The sequence below is a fragment of the Gobius niger genome (genome assembly GCF_951799975.1).
Source record: "Gobius niger genome assembly, chromosome: 1".
In the NCBI taxonomy this organism is placed as follows: domain Eukaryota; kingdom Metazoa; phylum Chordata; class Actinopteri; order Gobiiformes; family Gobiidae; genus Gobius; species Gobius niger.
The window spans coordinates 1,907,121-1,926,272 of NC_136852.1; the positions used below are offsets into that span (position 1 = coordinate 1,907,121).

The window sequence follows — 19,152 nt, forward strand, 5'->3', positions numbered from 1 at the left end:
TCTCTGTACCGTGCACACCTCTCTGCACCGTGCACACCTCTCTGCACCGTGCACACCTCTCTGCCTGCTCAGGTATGTGCACGACGCTGCACGTGTGCACGTGTGCCGTGGGCATAGCCACGTACCTCACACACACACACACACACTGTGCAGAGGATGTGACAAAGCCTTAAATACATCATTATTTACGTGGGGTTTGTTTCGGGCTCGGGTCAAGTGAAGACATTACTTCAAAGCCACTTGTATCATGTCCAATGTTTAACTTTAGTCAGACTTTTTACAGTTTTCTTCTAAACTTTATCATTATGTTTTCAACATGAAAAAAGAGACTTTATTCAAGTGTGTTTTCTAGTCCAGCCCGTGTCTTACCTGTGCACTCGGGCTCCTCTTTAAATTCGCACATGACACTGGAAGAGAAGCAGAACAGAGATAAACACAGTTAAAAATAACTCAGTTATTGCATTGTGGTTTTTTTAAGTCAATTTATTTGGACCAGGCCCATAAACATGTGATGTGAAAACAGTGAAAACCGAAACAATTCACGTTTCTACAAACTTAAGAGAATGCTTATTTGTTTGATGATTTAAAGGTGCCGTCAGCAGGTGTTTTAAGTGTTTTTTTGTTTAGTTTCACTTTGCTACGGCACAAAAGCACTTGAACCCGATGCCCTCGTAATTTCCACTTCACAAGTGGAAAGGATCCGTGCTGCGGTAAAACTGACCTGTGCTCCTCCTCCGCGCGCTCCCACAGCTCCTCCTTCACCTCCGCGCGCTCCCACAGCTCCTGCTCCTCCTTCAGCTTCACCTGGGCCATGTTTCAGAGGCTCTGGCCGCTTTAAGGAGAAGCTTCGGGGCTAAAGCGACACGGCGGCCATGTTTGTTTACGCTCCTCTTCCTCTCCTGCTCTCTCACACTCACCTCTGCCCTCTAGTGCTCACATTTAGATATAGCACAATGTAGGCCTGGATTCTAGGAGGGCTGTACTAATGTGACTTAATAACCACTAATCACTAATATTTTGGTGCAAAATTAATGCCATTTATTACTAAGACATGAAAAGAGCTGTTCATGAAAGCCACATGTACATAAATGATATAATGCACTTCACAATCAAGTTGTTTTGTTTGGTCCAATATGAAAACAGGAGTTGCTTCAAAGGGCTGGACCAAACATTAAAACAATGAACCAGAAAACAGTGTAATGTCTAAGTAACCGTCAGCCTTTGTGGATTATGATAGTGTTGTAATTTCCACACTTTTTAAATCAGAATGAGAATTGACTTTATTGCCATTGTCAGTGAACAGTTTCACAAACTAGGAATTTTCGTTGGTCGTGCAACATAAAACTTGTAATGCAGAAATATGAAACGTTTCACCAGATGTCACTGCACTCATTTAGATGTAATTCAATTAGAGACTTTCTTTTTTATTGCATCAATGTGCTTCCTTAGGTTTTGACTTTATACATCCGTACAAATGTCCTCTCCACAGCAATGCATGAGCTATGCAGAGAGTCAAGAGATCATTTTCAATAGTTTTCTGACTTTTATTGGAACTAAGTATTTCACACATTGAGGCCGCTCTGTTTTGGGGATTTAGCTGTTGAGCGCCAACAATCCAGACCATTTTTCATGATATTTGTAGAACCACAGCGTATTCTATGTTACAACTATGGACACATGTTTGAAAGGGGAGACGAGCCTCGGTTCCGGAGATTCTAAGCTGAACAGAGGCAGGTTTTGATCACAATCATTGGGTTTTTTGCGTGTTTTATGAAACACAACCGTCTCTCTCATTTCACTCTGTTCACTGAGCTGTGACTGAAAACAGGGGCTTCAGAAAAGAACATTGACTATTGAGAATGTCTGACACAGGGTTTATTTTTAGATCGGCTTGTTGACCTCATTGGTCCGTGATAATGAGGCTGACTGATAAAAACTAAAGACCGATCTGAAGCACAAGGTGCGGAGGTCGTTGTTCTCACATCCTCCTCTCTCTGCTGCAGGACCGCTGGGCGGGGCTTTGAAAACACAATGATCTAACCAGGGCCGTGGTCATTCCTGCCGCGTTGTGATTAAAAGCCCAAATGAAATGTCCAGTTGTGACTTTTCACAAGTTGTTGGTCTTCATTTATTTCAGTTCTGTTCATCACAGAGCCCCCAAAACCACACATAAGGTGTATTAGAGTTTTTTCTTTTTTCACTTTCGGCACTCAATGTGTTAAAGAGATATTTCAGGATTTTTGACATAGGGCCTCATTTCCTCGTTATCCAGAGTGTTGCTGGTACCTGGAGATACTTGTTTTGTAGTTCATACAGTTTTTATGTTTGAAGAGTTTCGTGGCGCTAGGCTAGTGCAAGGCTAGTGCAGTTCTATGGTATCAGCTAGCCTGCATTAAAAACAGTGTGACCCGCTCCACAGAGCACCTGAGGCACTGATAACACCAGACTAACCATATAAATGTCTGTGTCCATAGAATCATTTAAAATACCTTATATTTGAGCAGCATCAGCTTCGTGGTTGTACAAGGTGCTACGCAGCGGCGGAGTAATCTGCCAGAAAATAGTCCCTCAAAATGCAATCATTCATGTGATGCAGGTCAGTTATATTCCAAACATTATTCTATGGACACAGACGTTTATATGGTTAGTCTGGTGTTATAAGTGACTCAGGTGCTCTGTGGAGCGGGTCACACTGTTTTTAATGTAGGCTAGCTGATACCATAGACATGCACTAGCCTAGCACTAGCCTAGCGCCATGAAACAACATTCAAACATAAGAACTGCATGAATTACAAAAAAAATATCTCCAGGTACCAGCAACACTCTGGATAACTAGGAAATGAGGCCCAATGTCAAACATCCTGAAATATCCCTTCAAGTTAGTTTTAATAAATAATTTGTCGCATTTCAACAAAGTCCCCACATGAACTAGTCTCTCATATACAAGATTTAGAAAGTTTTCTGGATTTTTGTGCCACAAATATAAATGTGTCAACGGAAATAAATACTCTATGACAATATTTCATGAATTTACGAATAACTTGCAGATACTTACAGATAATACTTGCAGAACTAAATTAAATGCATAGATTTGAGCTTCTTTGCATTGGCTAATATTGAATGTTTTGAAAGTGTTTGACTGGCCCCCACTCTGCATTATGGACCTCCTCAGAACAGCCCACACTGAGGTCAGATGAGAGTTTCTCAGTCTTACTTTCGTGAACCGTCATGTGTCTTTTTAAAGTGACATTCAGGGTGAAACATTTTGCACAAACTGAACACCTGAACGACTTCTCCCCTGTGTGAAACCTCATGTGATAGTTTAGATTGCTCTTTGTTTTAAAACCCTTTTCGCAGACGGTGCATTTGAACGGCCGCTCTCCTGTGTGAGTTTTCATGTGTTCGTTTAGATAAGTCTTTCTGATAAAATCCTTTCCGCAGGCTGTGCACTTGTAGGGTCTCTCTCCCGTGTGAAGTCTGATGTGTTCGTTTAAAATCCTCTTTGCTATAAAACCTTTTTCACAGAACGGACACATGTAAGGCTTCTCTCCTGTATGAATCCTCATGTGTTCGTTTAGATGACCCTTCTTTGTAAAACCCTTTTTGCAGACTGTACATTTGAATGGTTTCTCTCCCATTGGAGTGTGTTGATGAATTCCTAATGTCTTCATGAACTGAAAACTATTGTGGCCATTGGCTTCGTTTCCTTCACTAACATAGTTTTCTCGAGCTGGTCCATGCAGCTGTTCTTTGGGCCTTTCAGCTGAAGGAGCCCAGTCTTCAGAGACGTCAGTGTCAGAAGAACCAGTGTCCTCTCTGTTCTCCTCTGTTTGATGAAGGGGAGAGGACTGTGGCTCTCCCTCTTCACTCTTCACAGACACATGGAGAAACTGTGGCTCCGCTTTGATCTCCACCTCCTCTGGTTCTTCTTTCTTGCAGTAAACGACTGAACTGGTGTCTTCTTTCCGGATCTCTGCAATGACCAAAGAAAAGATTAAATCCCACTTTGATATTGTCCAAGGTCTGAACGTTTTCATTGTGTTTCAACATATAAACATCAGACTGTCAGAGACGTGATTCAGTTGTGTTTTCTGGTGCAGCCTGTGTCTTACCTCTGCACTCTGGCTCCTCTTTGAACCCCCACATCACACTGGAAGAGAACAGAGACGGCTTTACACACAAGGATCACATTTGGTAGAAAAAGGCTATACTGGGTTCACAATTATGACACAAGCGAGTGTTTGATCATATTAGTATTTTTTCGTCACTTGTTCAAACTCCAGACTGTGTAAAACTGGAGGGCTGTTGGATAAAGCAGTGCAGAGTTATCATGCAGCTATGTTCCCTCACACAAAGCGGGAAGGAAAAGACATCTGAAAAACTCTGAAAAGTTACAAATGGTTAAAAGCAGAATATCAAAAAAACACTGGGACAGGACACAGAAGATAGTGGGCTAAACACTTTCACTGTGTCTTTTTGTAACATGTAGTGTCGGCCGCAGCAGCGAGCAGCAGGATTTACAGTACTACCCTTTATTCAATCTTGGTCAGTGATTCATTTTTCAATGGTTGTATCACTGCTGCTTCTTCTCATTCATTTGATTTTATTCTCATAATCCTGAGCAGTCTCAACCTGGGGGTCGGGACCCACTAGGGGGTCGCGAGACAAATTTGGGGGGTCGCCAGAGCATATAGATAAAATATATATTTTAATATTATTATTATGGTGTTGTAGCAAACATGCTGTTTTACCAGGGTGCCATTAATTGTTCTAAATTTAATTCATTTTTGTGTTAGCCATTGTTTTTTCTTTGTTTTTTAAGAGTTATATAGGTTAACCTCTTAACTCTCGCCTGAACCGAGAGGATCTTTTTCCTCACGTCATAAGATTTTTTTTCCATCATTTTTTGGTTGGTGTTCAACTCATTTTTGTAACTTTTTCATCATTTTTTTGTCACATTTTTGTCAGGTTTTTATCACATTTTTGGCACATTTTTTGTAATTTTTTGTCAAATGTTTGCAATTTTTTTTGTCAAATTTTTATCAAATTTTTGGTCATTTTTTGGTCACATTTTTTCCACTTTTTCATCAATTTTTCGTCACTTTTTTGTCAACGTTTTCTCACTTTTTCGTCACATTTCCATCATTGTTTTCGTCTCAGCTTTTTTCCAGACCCGGGTGGCGGTTATAATGGGGGTCGCGGCTCTAAAAGGTTGAGAACCACTGTTCTAAATGATCACTCACTTAAAACTGACCTGTGCTTCAGCTCTGCGGGCTCCCACAGCTCCTCCTTCACCTCCTTCACCTCCTCCTTCAGCTCCTCCTTCAGCTTCTCCTTCACCTCCTCCTTCACCTCCTTCAGCTTCTCCCACAGCTCCTCCTTCAGCTCCTCCTTCACCTCCCCCTTCACCTCCTCCTTCAGCTCCGCTTGGGCCATGTGTCAGAGGCTCTGTCTGCTTTTAGAAACAGCTTTGGGGTTTCGAGTTTAGCTTCTCTTTAGTGGTGTCGATCTGTTCGGGGCTCCTCTGCACGGCGGCCATATTTGTTTATCCTCTGCTTCTTCTCCTGCTCTACCAGCCTCAGCTCTGCCCTCTAGTGCTCACATTTAGATGTTACACGGATACATTGATGTTGCCAGGCTCTGCCATACTCTTCACTGTCCATTCCACGCAGGGAAGAAGGTGGCTGTGGTTTATCAGGCTAACATTGATGCAGCAAAAAAACAAAAAACTTTAACTTTAAATCAGAGTTTCCGCGTTGCATTCATTTAAAAAGCTATTTATTTAATTAGCTGCACACTGGTATGAAATCAAATGTTACACGGAAATGACTGTCATTGTTCAACTATTTTTATTGTATAAGACAGAGAGTCCTTTCTTTCTATCTATCTATCTATCTATCTATCTATCTATCTATCTATCTAGATAGATAGATAGATAGATAGATAGAAATATATTTCCTATTTTACTTTGAGAATCATCAGGTTTTCCACGTTTATGATAATGTTGTAAAGTACTTCCTGAAGTTATTCAAACCTTTTTTCAACCCTTTATTGGGCACTCATTGAAACACTCAACCATCAACCCCAGAGCGTTATTGGACAAAACACAACTTTATTTCTGTTGTTTGTCAATGTGAATGAGTTAAATCAATGTGAACAAAATTACCAAAATGTGCATATATGTATAAAACAATAGAAGGAAAACACCTATAAGGTGAAAGTAACACACATGTTTCAACATGAAAACATCACTTTTAGATGATACTTCAACATTGAAATGCACTAAGGCCGATGTCATGGTACCTAATAAAGCAGTTCCGCTCAGCCTTCATGCACAGGTGGACCTGGCAGACCCTGCAGAACACATTGGACCTGATAACGTTGCCCTGGCTGCTGCAGTACTTGCAGGTCTGCCGGTTGGCACGTACAGGAGCATGGAAGAGGGACAGGTCAAAGCGCACAGCTTCAGTGGGTGTGTGGCTGCAGTGTCCCCGGACAGGCTTGGGGACATCAGCACTCGAGGTCAGGCCTTTGACAGATGAATATGAGCTGGATCTCACAGGCGTCTGGCTGCTGGCCTCCCTGAACACCTGGATTCTAAAATCTTTCAGACACTGGCCATTCACTCCAAGTGCCTTACAGTCCCGTCTGTAAACAAGCCAGGCGTTTGTGAGACTGACATCGATGACATATGCAAACAGACGCAGGTACCACCTCTTGGACTTCATGGGAGTCCAGTAAAGGTGGACCAGCATGTTGCTTCTATCAATGCCCCCCATGTTGGCATTATAACTTCTGATGACGGCAGGACAGCTCACAAGCTCCTTCCTCTTGGTCTCACTGCAGTACCTGATGACTGAGGACATGGGCTCCACCCCCTGGTCTGTAGACAGCAGAGGATGCCATCATCACTGGTAACGTGGTCACAAGTGCCACAGGGGACAGTTCTTCTCTCCATCTCCTTGTTGGACATCAGTGGTGCCTTTTTGATTCTATTGTGCCTTACTGTCCCTGTAAACCTGCACTTCTGGTCTCGGAGGAACCGCATGAGCTCCAGGCTGGTGAAAGAGTTGCCAGCAAAGATGGCTGTGGTGGTGGGGGAGGACATGGTACTGGCCAGGACCGCAACAATCTGGCTGGTGGCGCCCAAGACGGTGTGGGCAGGTGTCAGGGGGACGTCGTGGGCCTCCAGGGTCGTCTTGCCCTGGTATAGAACCATGTCATGGATGAAGCCGTCCTCAGAGGCCCTGGCAAACAACTTAAAACCACACTTGTTTTTGATGTAGTGCCTCAGGTTTCCAGCCGTCTTCCCTTTATAAGCAACGATCACCTCATCCACCGACTGTTTGGGGGTCTGCGGCTCCCGCCTGAAGACAGAAGTGATGAGGCTGAACAGAGGCCGGACTTTGAAAAATCGGTCCCTGGAGCCGGGGATCCGAGTGTTGTCATTGAAGTGGATCATCCTTGTCAGGAGTCTGAACCTCTTCGACGACATCAGATTGGCAACTTGAGAGACCCTGGTCTCCATGGCCCAGTAATCTTCAATAGACGGGAGCACCACAACCCACATATAGATGAGGATGGCCAGGAAGGTCATTATTTCGTTGTCATTGGTGGTGAAGGTGGTGTTCGTGTCCGTCTGAGAGGCGTATAAGTTGGTTTGATGTGTGATGTGACAGATGATTTGGGCATCAAAGTACCTCGTAAAGTACTGAAGAGGTGTTTCAATGTAGTCAGGGGGGGAGTGCTGGTATTGTTCAGGTCAATTCTCTGCCAGGTGGTTGGCCTGGCTGCTGACTTACGGCGAGGCCTCTGAGCTCGTGGCTGCACATCATCATCATCATCATCATCCTCACTGACACTGTCGCTGTCCTGGAGCATCTCCACTGCGGGCCGGACGTATTTCCTCTTGGCAGAGGGGCCTGGAATGTCCTGGTCATAGGTGAGAGGCACAAGACCAGGGTCTGCCACATCGTCATTTTCTTCTTCCTCCTCATCATCATCATCACTGATGGCAGGGTGAGCCGGCATGACAACAGTATCTCTCCTCTCAGTATAAAACTGCCGAGCCGGCATTGCCTAAAAGTTACAAACAATATATAAACCATTAAAAGAAACTGACACAAAACAAAAAATCACTGTTTTAAGCTTTAAAAGGGGCTAGACGCAAGTTAGCCATTTTATACTCACTACTGCCACCTCAGATCATACGTGTAACTGCACCTTCTATATTAAGCTTGTGCATGACGGCACTTCGGGCCGAAGCAACACTGTTTTTAGTGACAGTGCAGGATTTTAGAGGCAGTTGTGGTGAACAGGTCTGTGCTCATTCTATACATTAGGACATGGAGGAACATGTAGTGGGAGGAAAATACTTAATTTTAACATTTTTAAACTCCGTATAGTCCCTTTAAAGGTGCATTATGGCACATTTTATGTGAAAAAGATTCAGTGAAAGCTTGATATTAGTGCATATTTGATCTTTTAGTGACCCGGTAGCTGCTTCTGTCACGGTGTCCTGGATGGAAAATATGCGTAACCATGGAGATAGTTCCATAGCAGAGAAAACCTACCAGAAACCCTAAAAACAATAGATCCCTGTTTGCCCGAGGCCACTTCACATTCAGCCGCTGGGTCACAAGGCATAAATAAATATATTTGTCTGAATAATATGTATAATTCTAGAAAACAAACCGACATATTTGGACAGTTTCTTTGTCATGTCATCAATGCTTCTTGAAGTTTGAGATATAAATTCAGCTGTAGAAATTTGGAGAGTCAACTTTGTGGCTCTTATTGGAACTGAACATAATGAAATTTAAATGTAATTCTATTTTTATACATGATTTGTTACATTTCAAGAAAGTGTCCTCTTTAACCAGTCTCTCTTCACAAGATTCTGGAGATTATCTTTAAAAACAAAAATACATTTCTAAAAAATACCTCATGTCATGTCATGACCTGTCCTGGCCACCTGTTTTTTAAATTGTATTGTTTGATTTCAAAGCCTTGCATGGACTGGCCCCACAATACATGCAAAGTGTTTTAATTTAGATGAGTGTGGCTTATAGTCCATTTTCAAAATATTCTTCTTCTATTTTTTATTTGTTTTTTACAAGTTTAGGCATAATTTAGATTATCATTTAGATTAATTTAAATTGATTTTAATTTAGATTATCTAAATTAAAACAAATAAAGAATTGACATATCTCACTTTGCATGTAGTGAGTCATATATTAGTTTCACAGTTTAAATTGAATACAGAAATAAATGCACTTTTAACGATATTTTATAATTATTTTATAATTTTCCGAGTTTCAGCTGGATATCGTGGACCTCATTGAAACGTCCACTCCACAAACGCACTGAAGCCCCAGGGCTCCAGCTCGTGGTGCCTCTGTGGTCGGGTCTCAGCTTTGTGCGGCCACTCCTTTATGTCAGTCCTCATATGTATTTTAAATTTGCTATTTCTTAATATGGCTGCATACTCCTAAAGTCTTTCCACAGTCAGAGCCTGTGTGGTGCTTGGCTTTACTCATATTGTTCCTGTGAGCTGGTCCATGCAGCTGTGCAGCTGAAGGAGCCCAGTCTTCAGAGTCGTCAGTGTCCTCTCTGTTCTCCTCTGAGGACTGTGGCTCTCCCGCTTCACTCTTCACAGACACATGGAGAAACTGTGGCTCTGCTTTGATCTCCACCTCCTCTGGTTCTTCTTTCTCACAGTGAACAATTGAACTGGTGTCTGCTAAACTCTGGATCTCTGCAATGACCAAAGAAAAGATTATATCGTACTTTGAGAAAGCCCAAAAAGTGTGGAGTTAATAAATAATGCACAATATTGTAAATCGACTTCAACCGTCTGTAAAAGCTCTAAATAAAACCAGTGCATTATTATTGTTGATCATTTATTGTTTATAATTGGAGGGGTGGTTTAGCTGTGAGTTTGTGGACACTTCAATCAGAGACTTTAATAAGTAAATAATTTAGGTTTTCTACAGCGAGTGAAGAGGTGAAGATTCAGAGACATTTATTAAGGACATGAAAACGTTTGAAACAGTGACTGTACCTACGGCTCAGACCGGAGCCTCCAGAACGACGATGCATAAGAGCTGGATTAATCACACAAAACCTGAGGGCGTTTCGGTGATTTAAGGCGTTCTCAGGAAAGTTACAGATTTAGTGGCTTTTTCCACAGAGCCCAGTGACAGTGGACCTGAAGGCTGTGCGGGATTTACTTTGAGCAGGGGCGAATCCGAGTATACAGAGGCTGGGGCAAAACAGGGGAACCACTGACAGAAAAACTACCAGAAACATAAATAAAAATATAGTTTTATATACATCTTTCAGACTGCAGCAAAAGCAGCTCATGTTTAAAAGACTTCCATTTTTTTAAGTGCCCCCCCCCCCGGGCCCCCTTCCTTAAAATGTAATGTTGTACATAGACTAGAGCATTTATAACATATATAGTTAACATTTTGTGTCTATTTAATTATTAATTAGACTTTTTAAAGTTGCTAAATCTTGAGTAAGCACTTTATATTTTCAAGTAGATTAAACACATTTTGAAAAGAAGAATTAGGCTTTTTTTTACGCTGACGTTTGTGACTTGCCGGCTAAAGAAAGACTTGACTTGACAAAAGCTATGACTCGACTTGACTTGACCCCATGACCAATTGGACCTTCAAAACTTGGACTTGACTCGACATTTGCATTTAGTGACTTCCTCCCACCTCTGGTCTCACCTGTAACTCACCTCTGCATTCAGGCTCATCTTTGAACTCACGCATTTCACTGGAACAAAACAGAGAAGAATCATTTCATTGTTTTAAAATGTGTCAGTTGTTTCATTTATTTTTAGACCAAGCCCTAATCAGCTTTGTGCTAACTCATGGTCATGGGCATTCCACTTGCCATAGCAGAAGTGAGCCAGATGTCCAGGTCTGAAGCTGGATTGGTCGCCTCTGTGGGATATGGTGGTCTGTGGTCCCGCATGTGACGCCTTCATTTTCATTACTGATTAATGCTGACTTCATGGACAAGTAGAAAAGTGCACATGAACGCCACCTCATCTCGTATTTTCCACTGAGAAACTGGGAGATCATTTTGATGCCCAAGTTCCTGAGATGACCTTTGAACACAACAGAGAGCAGCCATAATACGTTTTTATGTCTTTTAGCTGATTGTTATGAAGCCGACACTGTGCATTTAGCAATTTAGCTACTCAGTTTTAATATCATAACATCTTCCAAACTTATCGTGTTGTAAAAAATGTATTTATTTAGTTGTTTTTACAGTGAATCAGACACAAAGTAGTAGTTTAGAAGGCACTTCAGTCCATTAGGTATGTAAAATATTTAATACAATGCACTCGTAATTTCCACTTCCCAACTGGAAAGGATCATTTTTACCAGAGCACCTGAAGGCAGCATTAAAGCATAAAGCGCAGAGTTAACACTGCACATGCGCAATTGTTTTGTTTTGGTGTTCAGTCACAGATCGCGCAGTCACCCCGTGTGTGCCGCCAGTTACTCAGTGATCCACGCGGATCTAGATTAAACTTTGGTCTAAACTGACCTGTGCTCTTCCTCCGCGGGCTCCCACAGCTCCTCCTCCTCCTCCGCGGGCTCCCACAGCTCCTGCTTCTCCTTCAGCTTCACCTGGGCCATGTTTCAGAGGCTCTGTCCGCTTTAAGGAGAAGCTTTAAGGCTTCGAGTGTAGATTTGTTCGGAGCTAGCGCTACATGGCGGCCATGTTTGTTTACGCTTTACTTCTTCTCCGGCTCTATCACACTCGCCTCTGCCCTCTTGTGCTCACATTTAGTTTAACACAATCTAAGACTGTTTTTCAAGGCACATTTTTTTCATTGAAAAATCACGAGTCACACCACCGGCAGAGAATGTTAAATCTCTGTATCTCTGTAGCCTATATTCACAATATAAAGTCGTTCTCATCAAAGTGTCTTGAATAATTAACCACAAAGCCACTGTCACACCTGTCGCCTGCATCACTAATGATCTCATCTCAAAGAAATGAGCTACTGCGGCCACTTACTCAGTATTATTTGCGGATAATAATTAACTTGTTTTAAAGAAATATATATTTTAATCCAACTAGGTGAAATTGGATAATTCCACTTAGTTTCTGTTGTGCTGTTTTTATCTCTTGTTTTGATCACGAGAAGAAGAAAATACTGAAATGAAATGACGGAGTTTGTCATTGAGTGTAAACAGCACATTATTCGTCACGTAGCTTTGTGACAGACGTTGCACTCAGTGATCTACAAATGCTTTCATGAAACAGGACACGAGCGAGCATTAAACTGTTCCTATGGCAGAACACAGATCACGTTGGAAGAAGAGTGACAGCTTGGGAGAGGGAATCCTGTCAGTTAAAACTTCAAACTTTCTTCTGTGATTTTCCCAGGTAGTGACGGTATGCGTTGCACCACATGACACTGCAGTAATTTGTACAAATATTTGTTATATTTTAACCAAGTGTCCAGTAAAACTAGTCACGCATTTACAAGAGTTTGAAGATGTTCTAGATTTTTGTGTGACAAATATAAACGAGTGTCATCAGCAAAATAAATATTTTATTGAGAATATTTCATGAATCTACAAAAGAATTTTTAGATGACGAGGAAAAAGGGTTTTCTAATTCATTACAAATGCTTAAAAAGTGATTGTGTGTTTTTAAAGCACAGACTGGAGCTCGGTGAAACTTCCACTGAGCCTCTTCTTCGTGCGAGTCCTCGTGTCTTTTTACCGTTTTATCTTTTGCATAAACTCGTGTGTTGTTTTAGATAACGTTGACATGTAAAACTCTTCGCACAGGTTGAACACTTGAAAGGTTTCTCCCCCGTGTGGGTTTCCATGTGTCTTTTTAGATTGTAGTTTTCTGCAAACCTTCGATCACAAACTGAACATTTGTAGAGTTTCTCAGTGACGTCGGCGTGAGTCCTCATATGTTTCTTTAAAGAGGCATTTTGTGTGAAACCTTTTTCACACACTGAACACCTAAATGGTTTCTCTCCTGTGTGGATGTTCATGTGATCATTCAGGTGACTCTGTGTTGTAAAACCTTTTTCGCAGACGGTACATTTGAACGGTCCCTCGTTCGTGTGGGTCGACATGTGTTCGTCGAGATTCCTCTTCGCTTTGAAACTCTTTTCACAGACGGAACATGTGAACGGTCTCTCGCCTGTGTGGGTTCTCAAGTGTTCGTTTAGATTCCTCTTCGCTATGAAACCTTTCTCACAGAACGCACATACAAACGGTTTCTCCTCTGTGTGAGTTCTCATGTGCTGCTTTAGATTACGTGAATATGAAAACAATTTTGAACAAATTGAACATGTGAACGGTCTCTCTCCGGTGTGAGATCTCATGTGCTGTTTGAGAAAACGCTTGGCATTAAAGTCTTTTTGGCAGACTGAACATTTGAAGGGTTTCTCTCCTGTGTGGGTTTTCATGTGTTCGTTTAGATGACCCTTTTCTATAAAACCCTTTTCGCAGAGTGTACATTTGAAAGGTCTCTCTCCCGTGTGAGAACGTTGATGAATTCTTAATTTAGTGCCCGTCGGATAACTCTTTCCACAGTCAGAGCACATGTGGGGCTTGGCTTGGGTCCCGTCAGCTGGTCCATGCAGCTGTTCTTTGGGCCTTTCAGCTGAAGGAGCCCAGTCCTCAGAGTCGTCAGTGTCAGAAGAACCAGTGTCCTCTCTGTTCTCCTCTGTCGCTGTTTGATGAAGGAGAGAGGACTGTGGCTCTCCCTCTTCACTCTTCACAGACACATGGAGAACCTGTGGCTCTGCTTTGATCTCCACCTCCTCTGGTTCTTCTTTCACGCCGTCAAGGACTAATTCGTCGTCTTCAATCTTGACCTCTGCAATGACCAAAGTGAAGTTTATCTCCCACTTTGAGAAAGCCCGAGTGAGATCCTGGTTGTGTCTTACCTATGTAGTCTGGCTCCTCTTTGAACTCCCGGGCCACACTGGAATAAAACAACAGAAATATTTACACACAGTCGAGACATTTTTGAAACCACTAAAATACTAAAATACAAAATTGATTATGATTATTGAGCTTCAGATTTGCTGCGGTGCAAAAAGAATGAAATGCAGCTTCTCAACATAATAACCTGTTCCAGCCATTTGCACTGCTCTGTGTCCACACTCACTTATTACACCTGCACATCTGTGAACACAATATCACTGTTGGTCTTTGTCAAATTGTTGTTGTCTTAACATATTTTACTTTTTATCAGTTATTTGTTTTAATATTCATTATACATGCCCTTATAGCCTTATAGTTTTTAAGTTTTCACAGCTTATTTTTATCTAAATTCTGTGTTATGTTTGTGAACCTGTTCTTAAACAAAGGCAATACATACAATTCTGATTCTGATACAAACACACAACATTCTGTAAACATGGATGAAGAACTAACCTTTTGTTTTGTTTTTGGTCAATTCTGCCTGAACGGTCATAGTAATAAATAATGAGAATAATGACTGATCAAACTCTCATTCACACCAAGCCAAAGAGTTGTTTTCAGGGACACAGTTTTAACTTTTGTTATGTTTTACATCGTGTTTTTGTAAAAGATTAGAAAATGCTAACGGTTAGCCTCACTAATTATTAGCTCTGCACATGCGCAGTTGCAAGTTTTCCAGCAGATGGCTGCCGCCCCAAAGGATGCAGCCACTCTTTGTTCTTGTGTCGAAGTTCTCGAGTTTATTGTAAAACTACTGCCTGGTTACTTCTTTGTCATGTTCCAGTGCTTCTCAACGCCCTTGTGTTTGAATTAATGTCATTATTATTTCATTCAAAAGGTTCAGCTCCTCAGTGTGGCTCATTTTGATCAAACTCTGTGTCTGAAACTGACCCCTGCTCCTCCTCCGCGGGCTCCCACAGCTCCTGCTCCTCCTTCAGCTTCACCTGGGCCATGTTTCAGCGGCTCCGTCCGCTTCAGGGCGAGGGTTTGAGGCTTCAGTGTCGCTCTGTTCGGAGCTAACGTGAGCTAACGCTACACGGCGGCCATGTTCTTCTTCTTCTTTCAGCGTAATGGCGGACTGCTCGCCAAAGTATGGCGCATACCGCCACCTACTGTGTCGACTGTGTTACTTTATGCCTTTGAGAATCTATAATAGAAAACGCAATCTCAATGGCCGCCGCCTGGGCGCCGCAATGTTTATTTCCCATACCGACTTTGAAGCTAAGCAGGGACGGGCCTGGTTAGGACTGGGATGGGAGACCGTTTGGGAACACCTGGAAGCCTGGCGACAGTAGTGAGTTTGTGCGTGGTTGGTGCTGACCTTATTCCGTCTCCAAAGCTTTGTCTCCGAAAAAAAGTACACGCAAAACATTGCCCAAAACCTGCTCAAACACGAGCCTCTAATCAAACGCGCTGCTCCGAGTGATTTATCCTCCGTGTGAGTAAAAGCGAAAATGAAACTACCACTTAACGAGCGAATGGCCTGCACTGCGTAGTTTTTTTCTTTTTTTTTACGTTGCTGCTGGACCATTTGTTTTCTATTTTGCTTTCACGTATTGTGAGCCCAGAGGTACATTTGATTCTAAAGCAGCTTGGAAAGCATTGCCAATTTTATTGTAAGGTTATAAATATTGTCTAACAACGATCATTAGGCTATTTCATTTCAAAACCTACTTATTATTTTTTTGATTGTTCACTACCGTGATGCACCAAACCGCGGGTCCTGCACCGTGAACCAAACCGTTAGAGCTGAACCCCTAATATTTATCCATAATTATTCCAGTGTCTCTTGAATTCTATTCCCTGAGTTTAGCGAACATATTGTCGTTGTAGTTTATAAGAAAGGAGCACGGGTGCATCAAACACTCCAATTGCTGTTTGTCTAAAATAATGAATGCTAAAAATAATTTCAAACATTTATAGTGGCCATAGTTTTTGGAATGGGTTGGGAACCACTGGTCTACAGCTGAACTGTGTGACGGGTTGGACATTTCTTTGTAATCACTCACAATCTCTGAATATCAAATGTGGAGACTAGCGAGGCCCGGCCGAAGGCCGGGTCTCAGCTAGTGTTAATGTATATCCTGGATATCCATCCAGATTCACATAAAAAAAGAAAACAAAGCCTTGCAGACAGTTTTTTTTTATTCCAGACCTTTAACAGTTGGCCATGTTAGCTTTTCTTTGCTTAGCAACCATTGATTGGAGCTTTACAGCCACCGTCTGTTCCGCAGAATAAGACAGTAGGTCATATTCTATTATCCCAATCATAGAGTGAACAGCCTATGGTCCCAACATGGGATGGAAAAAGAAACATTGAAATAAGCCTTTCCTTCATAACCTCATGACACACAGTGTTGCCACAACACAGCAAAAGAACAGGCTTTACAGACTTTTCTTCCCGCTCCTGACACTCCTCACACATCTGTATGTAGTGTCCTGTTCAGAGCACTGGTCAGGACACATCTGTATGTAGTGTCCTGTTCAGAGTACTGGTCAGGACACATCTCTATGTAGTGTCCTGTTCAGAGCACTGGTCAGGCAGTGCACAACACGTACTCAGCGCTGTGATAGAGGCTTTGCATCAGTGAGGGTCAGAACCTTGTACCGACGAAACAGAATCAGAAGGAGCAGGAATCTGGACTTTCAATCAAAGCTTATTCATGTAGCATTTTACAACTCAAAGACCAATGTTGTTCACAGGAAAAAATACACGTAGTTTAAAAAAAATAAAAATAAGCTTCAGGAATTATTCTTGTCAGTCGGTGTCAATAGCAAACCCTGTTCTGCTCCCCCATATTCTCAGAGCCCATGATGGGTCTTATGGCTCTAACATGTCAGAAATGTACTAAGGCGTCAGTCCGTGAAGAGACTTGAACACAAGTAAAGCTATTTCAAAATCTATTCTCTGAGCGATGGGAAGCCAGTGCAGAGATCTGAGCACTGGACTAATGCAGCTGCATTGTTGAACAGTAGCATGTTGAATATACTGCAGTTGCAGTGCAGTTTGTTTAGACAGATCAGTGAGCCGCCGTTAGTCTAACTTGCGAGAGACAAAGGCATAGATTAGCCTCTCCAAGTCTGGCCTGAAGAAGCTGTTCTGGATGGACAGCCAAGCTGTTGCTTAAACGTGTGTCCAGTTGTTTTTCTTTTGTCTTTCTGAACTTAAGACGAGACTTGGCTCTGGTCAAATTCTAAGCTTCGCTGGCCTCTCCTTTGTGAATCCCCATGTGTCTTTTTAAATTACCAAGCAGTCTAAAATCTTTTGCACAAACTGAACACTTGAAAGGTCTCTCTCCTGTGTGGATTCTCATGTGTTTATTTAGAGTGTGCTTTTCCTTAAACCTTTGATCACAAATGGAACATTTGAAGAGTTTCTCGATGACGCCGGTGTGACTCCGCATATGTTTCTTTAAAGTGTAACTTTGTGTAAAACTCTTTGCACAAACTGAACAACTAAATGGTTTCTCTTCTGTGTGGGTTTTCATGTGGTCACTTAGATGACTCTTTATGTTAAAAACAGTTTGGCAGACGGCACATCTATATCCTTCTCCCTTGTGACTTCTCATGTGTCTATTTAGGAGGTTCTGTTCAGCAAAACCCTTTTCACAAACGGTGCATGTGAACGGTCTCTCTCCTGTGTGAGTTAACACGTGTTGTTTTAGCGAACGCTTTACTTTAAAATCTTTTTGGCAAAAGGAACATCTAAATGCTTTCTCTCCTGTATGAATGTTCATGTGATCACTCAGATGACTCTTTGTTTTAAAACATTTTGTGCAGACGGTGCATTTGAAGGGTCTCTCTCCTGCGTGAATGCTGCGAATGTGTTTTTGTAGACGGTCACTTTCAGCAAAACTCTTCTCACATAGTGTACATTCGAAAGGTTTCTCCTCAGTGTGAAGTCTCAAGTGTATTTTTAGACTATATCTATATGTAAACAACTTGGCACAAATTGAACATCTGAAAGGTTTCTCCTCACTGTGAATCCTCATGTGTTTGTTTAGATGACTATTTTCTATAAAATCCTTTTCACAGACGGTACATTTGAACGGCCTCTCTCCTGTGTGAGTACGTTGATGAATTCTTAATTGGGCCATGTACTTATATCTCCTTCCACAGTCAGAGCATGTGTAGCGTTTGGCTTTGTTTCCGTCACTAACGTTGTCCCCGTGAGCTGGTCCATGCAGCTGATCTTTGGGCCTTTCAGCTGAAGGAGCCCAGTCCTCAGAGTCGTCAGTGTCAGAAGAACCAGTGTCCTCTCTGTTCTCCTCTGGTTGATGGAGGAGAGAGGACTGTGGCTCTCCCTCTTCACTCTTCACAGACACATGGAGAAACTGTGGCTCTGCTTTGATCTCCACCTGCTCTGGTTCTTCTTTCACGCTGTGAAGGTCTGAATCGACGTCTTCGATCTGAATGTCTGTAATGACCAAACAAAAGATTCAAGCCCACTTTGAGAAAGCCCAAGTGATTGAACAGATCAACTGAGTGTCGAGTGAATAAATATGTTGTAAAGCAATATTTAATCATCTGGAAAAGCGGCCAATACATTATTGTTTAAGGCTCTTTGTTATCGCACCAAAACAACTAAATGAAGTCATTTTTGCCTTGTAACTATGGAAGCGTCTTGTAACTGATGACAGTTCCTTGGCTATAAGGAAAAAATGACTTCATTTTGTTCTTGCAGCTTTTGGTGCAACATGTTTGTTAATCACACACACAATGATGAGCTTCTTCCAAGTCCAAAAAAAAACACAACTTTATCTGACTCTCCTGCTGAAATAACAACAGATAAAAGGCCAACAACTGTTTTACACCTAATTAGAATTATATATCTCCATTTGTCCAGGAAAAATGATTTTTTTTGTTATATTTAAAATAAGTATTTTAAAATTCTGTATTTTCCTCCCCCACATGTTCCTCCATGTAGTGATGTGCCGATCATGTCGAGGCTTCGCAGCGTGTGACGAGTAATCTAGAGGAGTGTCTATTAAAGCTTGTATCGATGCGTGTGTTGATCACGTGTGTTGATCACATGTGCAGCGGCGTTCGAAGCCTCGGGAAGCGGCCGCACCACGTGACTGATTCAGGAAATGATTCGCGGGTTTGAAGCGTGATTCAAAACAAAAGCGACAGTGACATTTTGTGTATTTGAGTTGGACATAAA

At 42.0% G+C, this 19,152-nt stretch overlaps 1 protein-coding gene across 6 annotated transcripts in view; it reads right to left on the reverse strand.

The window, feature by feature from the left end:
- Nucleotides 1–12,756: 12,756 nt before the first annotated feature.
- LOC306980794 (uncharacterized protein) overlaps nucleotides 12,757–19,152 on the reverse strand; it is a 46,516-nt gene continuing 40,120 nt past the window's right edge. For 2 of the 6 annotated variants that reach the window (XM_079580229.1, XM_079580228.1), the window contains exons 3-5: nucleotides 14,880–14,932; nucleotides 13,949–13,986; nucleotides 12,757–13,878 (exon numbers count right to left, since the gene is read on the reverse strand). In XM_079580229.1, the coding sequence (XP_079436355.1) occupies nucleotides 12,767–13,878; nucleotides 13,949–13,986; nucleotides 14,880–14,932 (1,203 nt within the window). In that variant the 3' untranslated portion in view covers nucleotides 12,757–12,766. Of the gene's footprint in view, nucleotides 13,879–13,948; nucleotides 13,987–14,879; nucleotides 15,037–19,152 lie in introns of those variants that run through there. The other 4 variants (XM_079580227.1, XM_079580225.1, XM_079580224.1 and 1 more) reach the window with 3 other exon arrangements.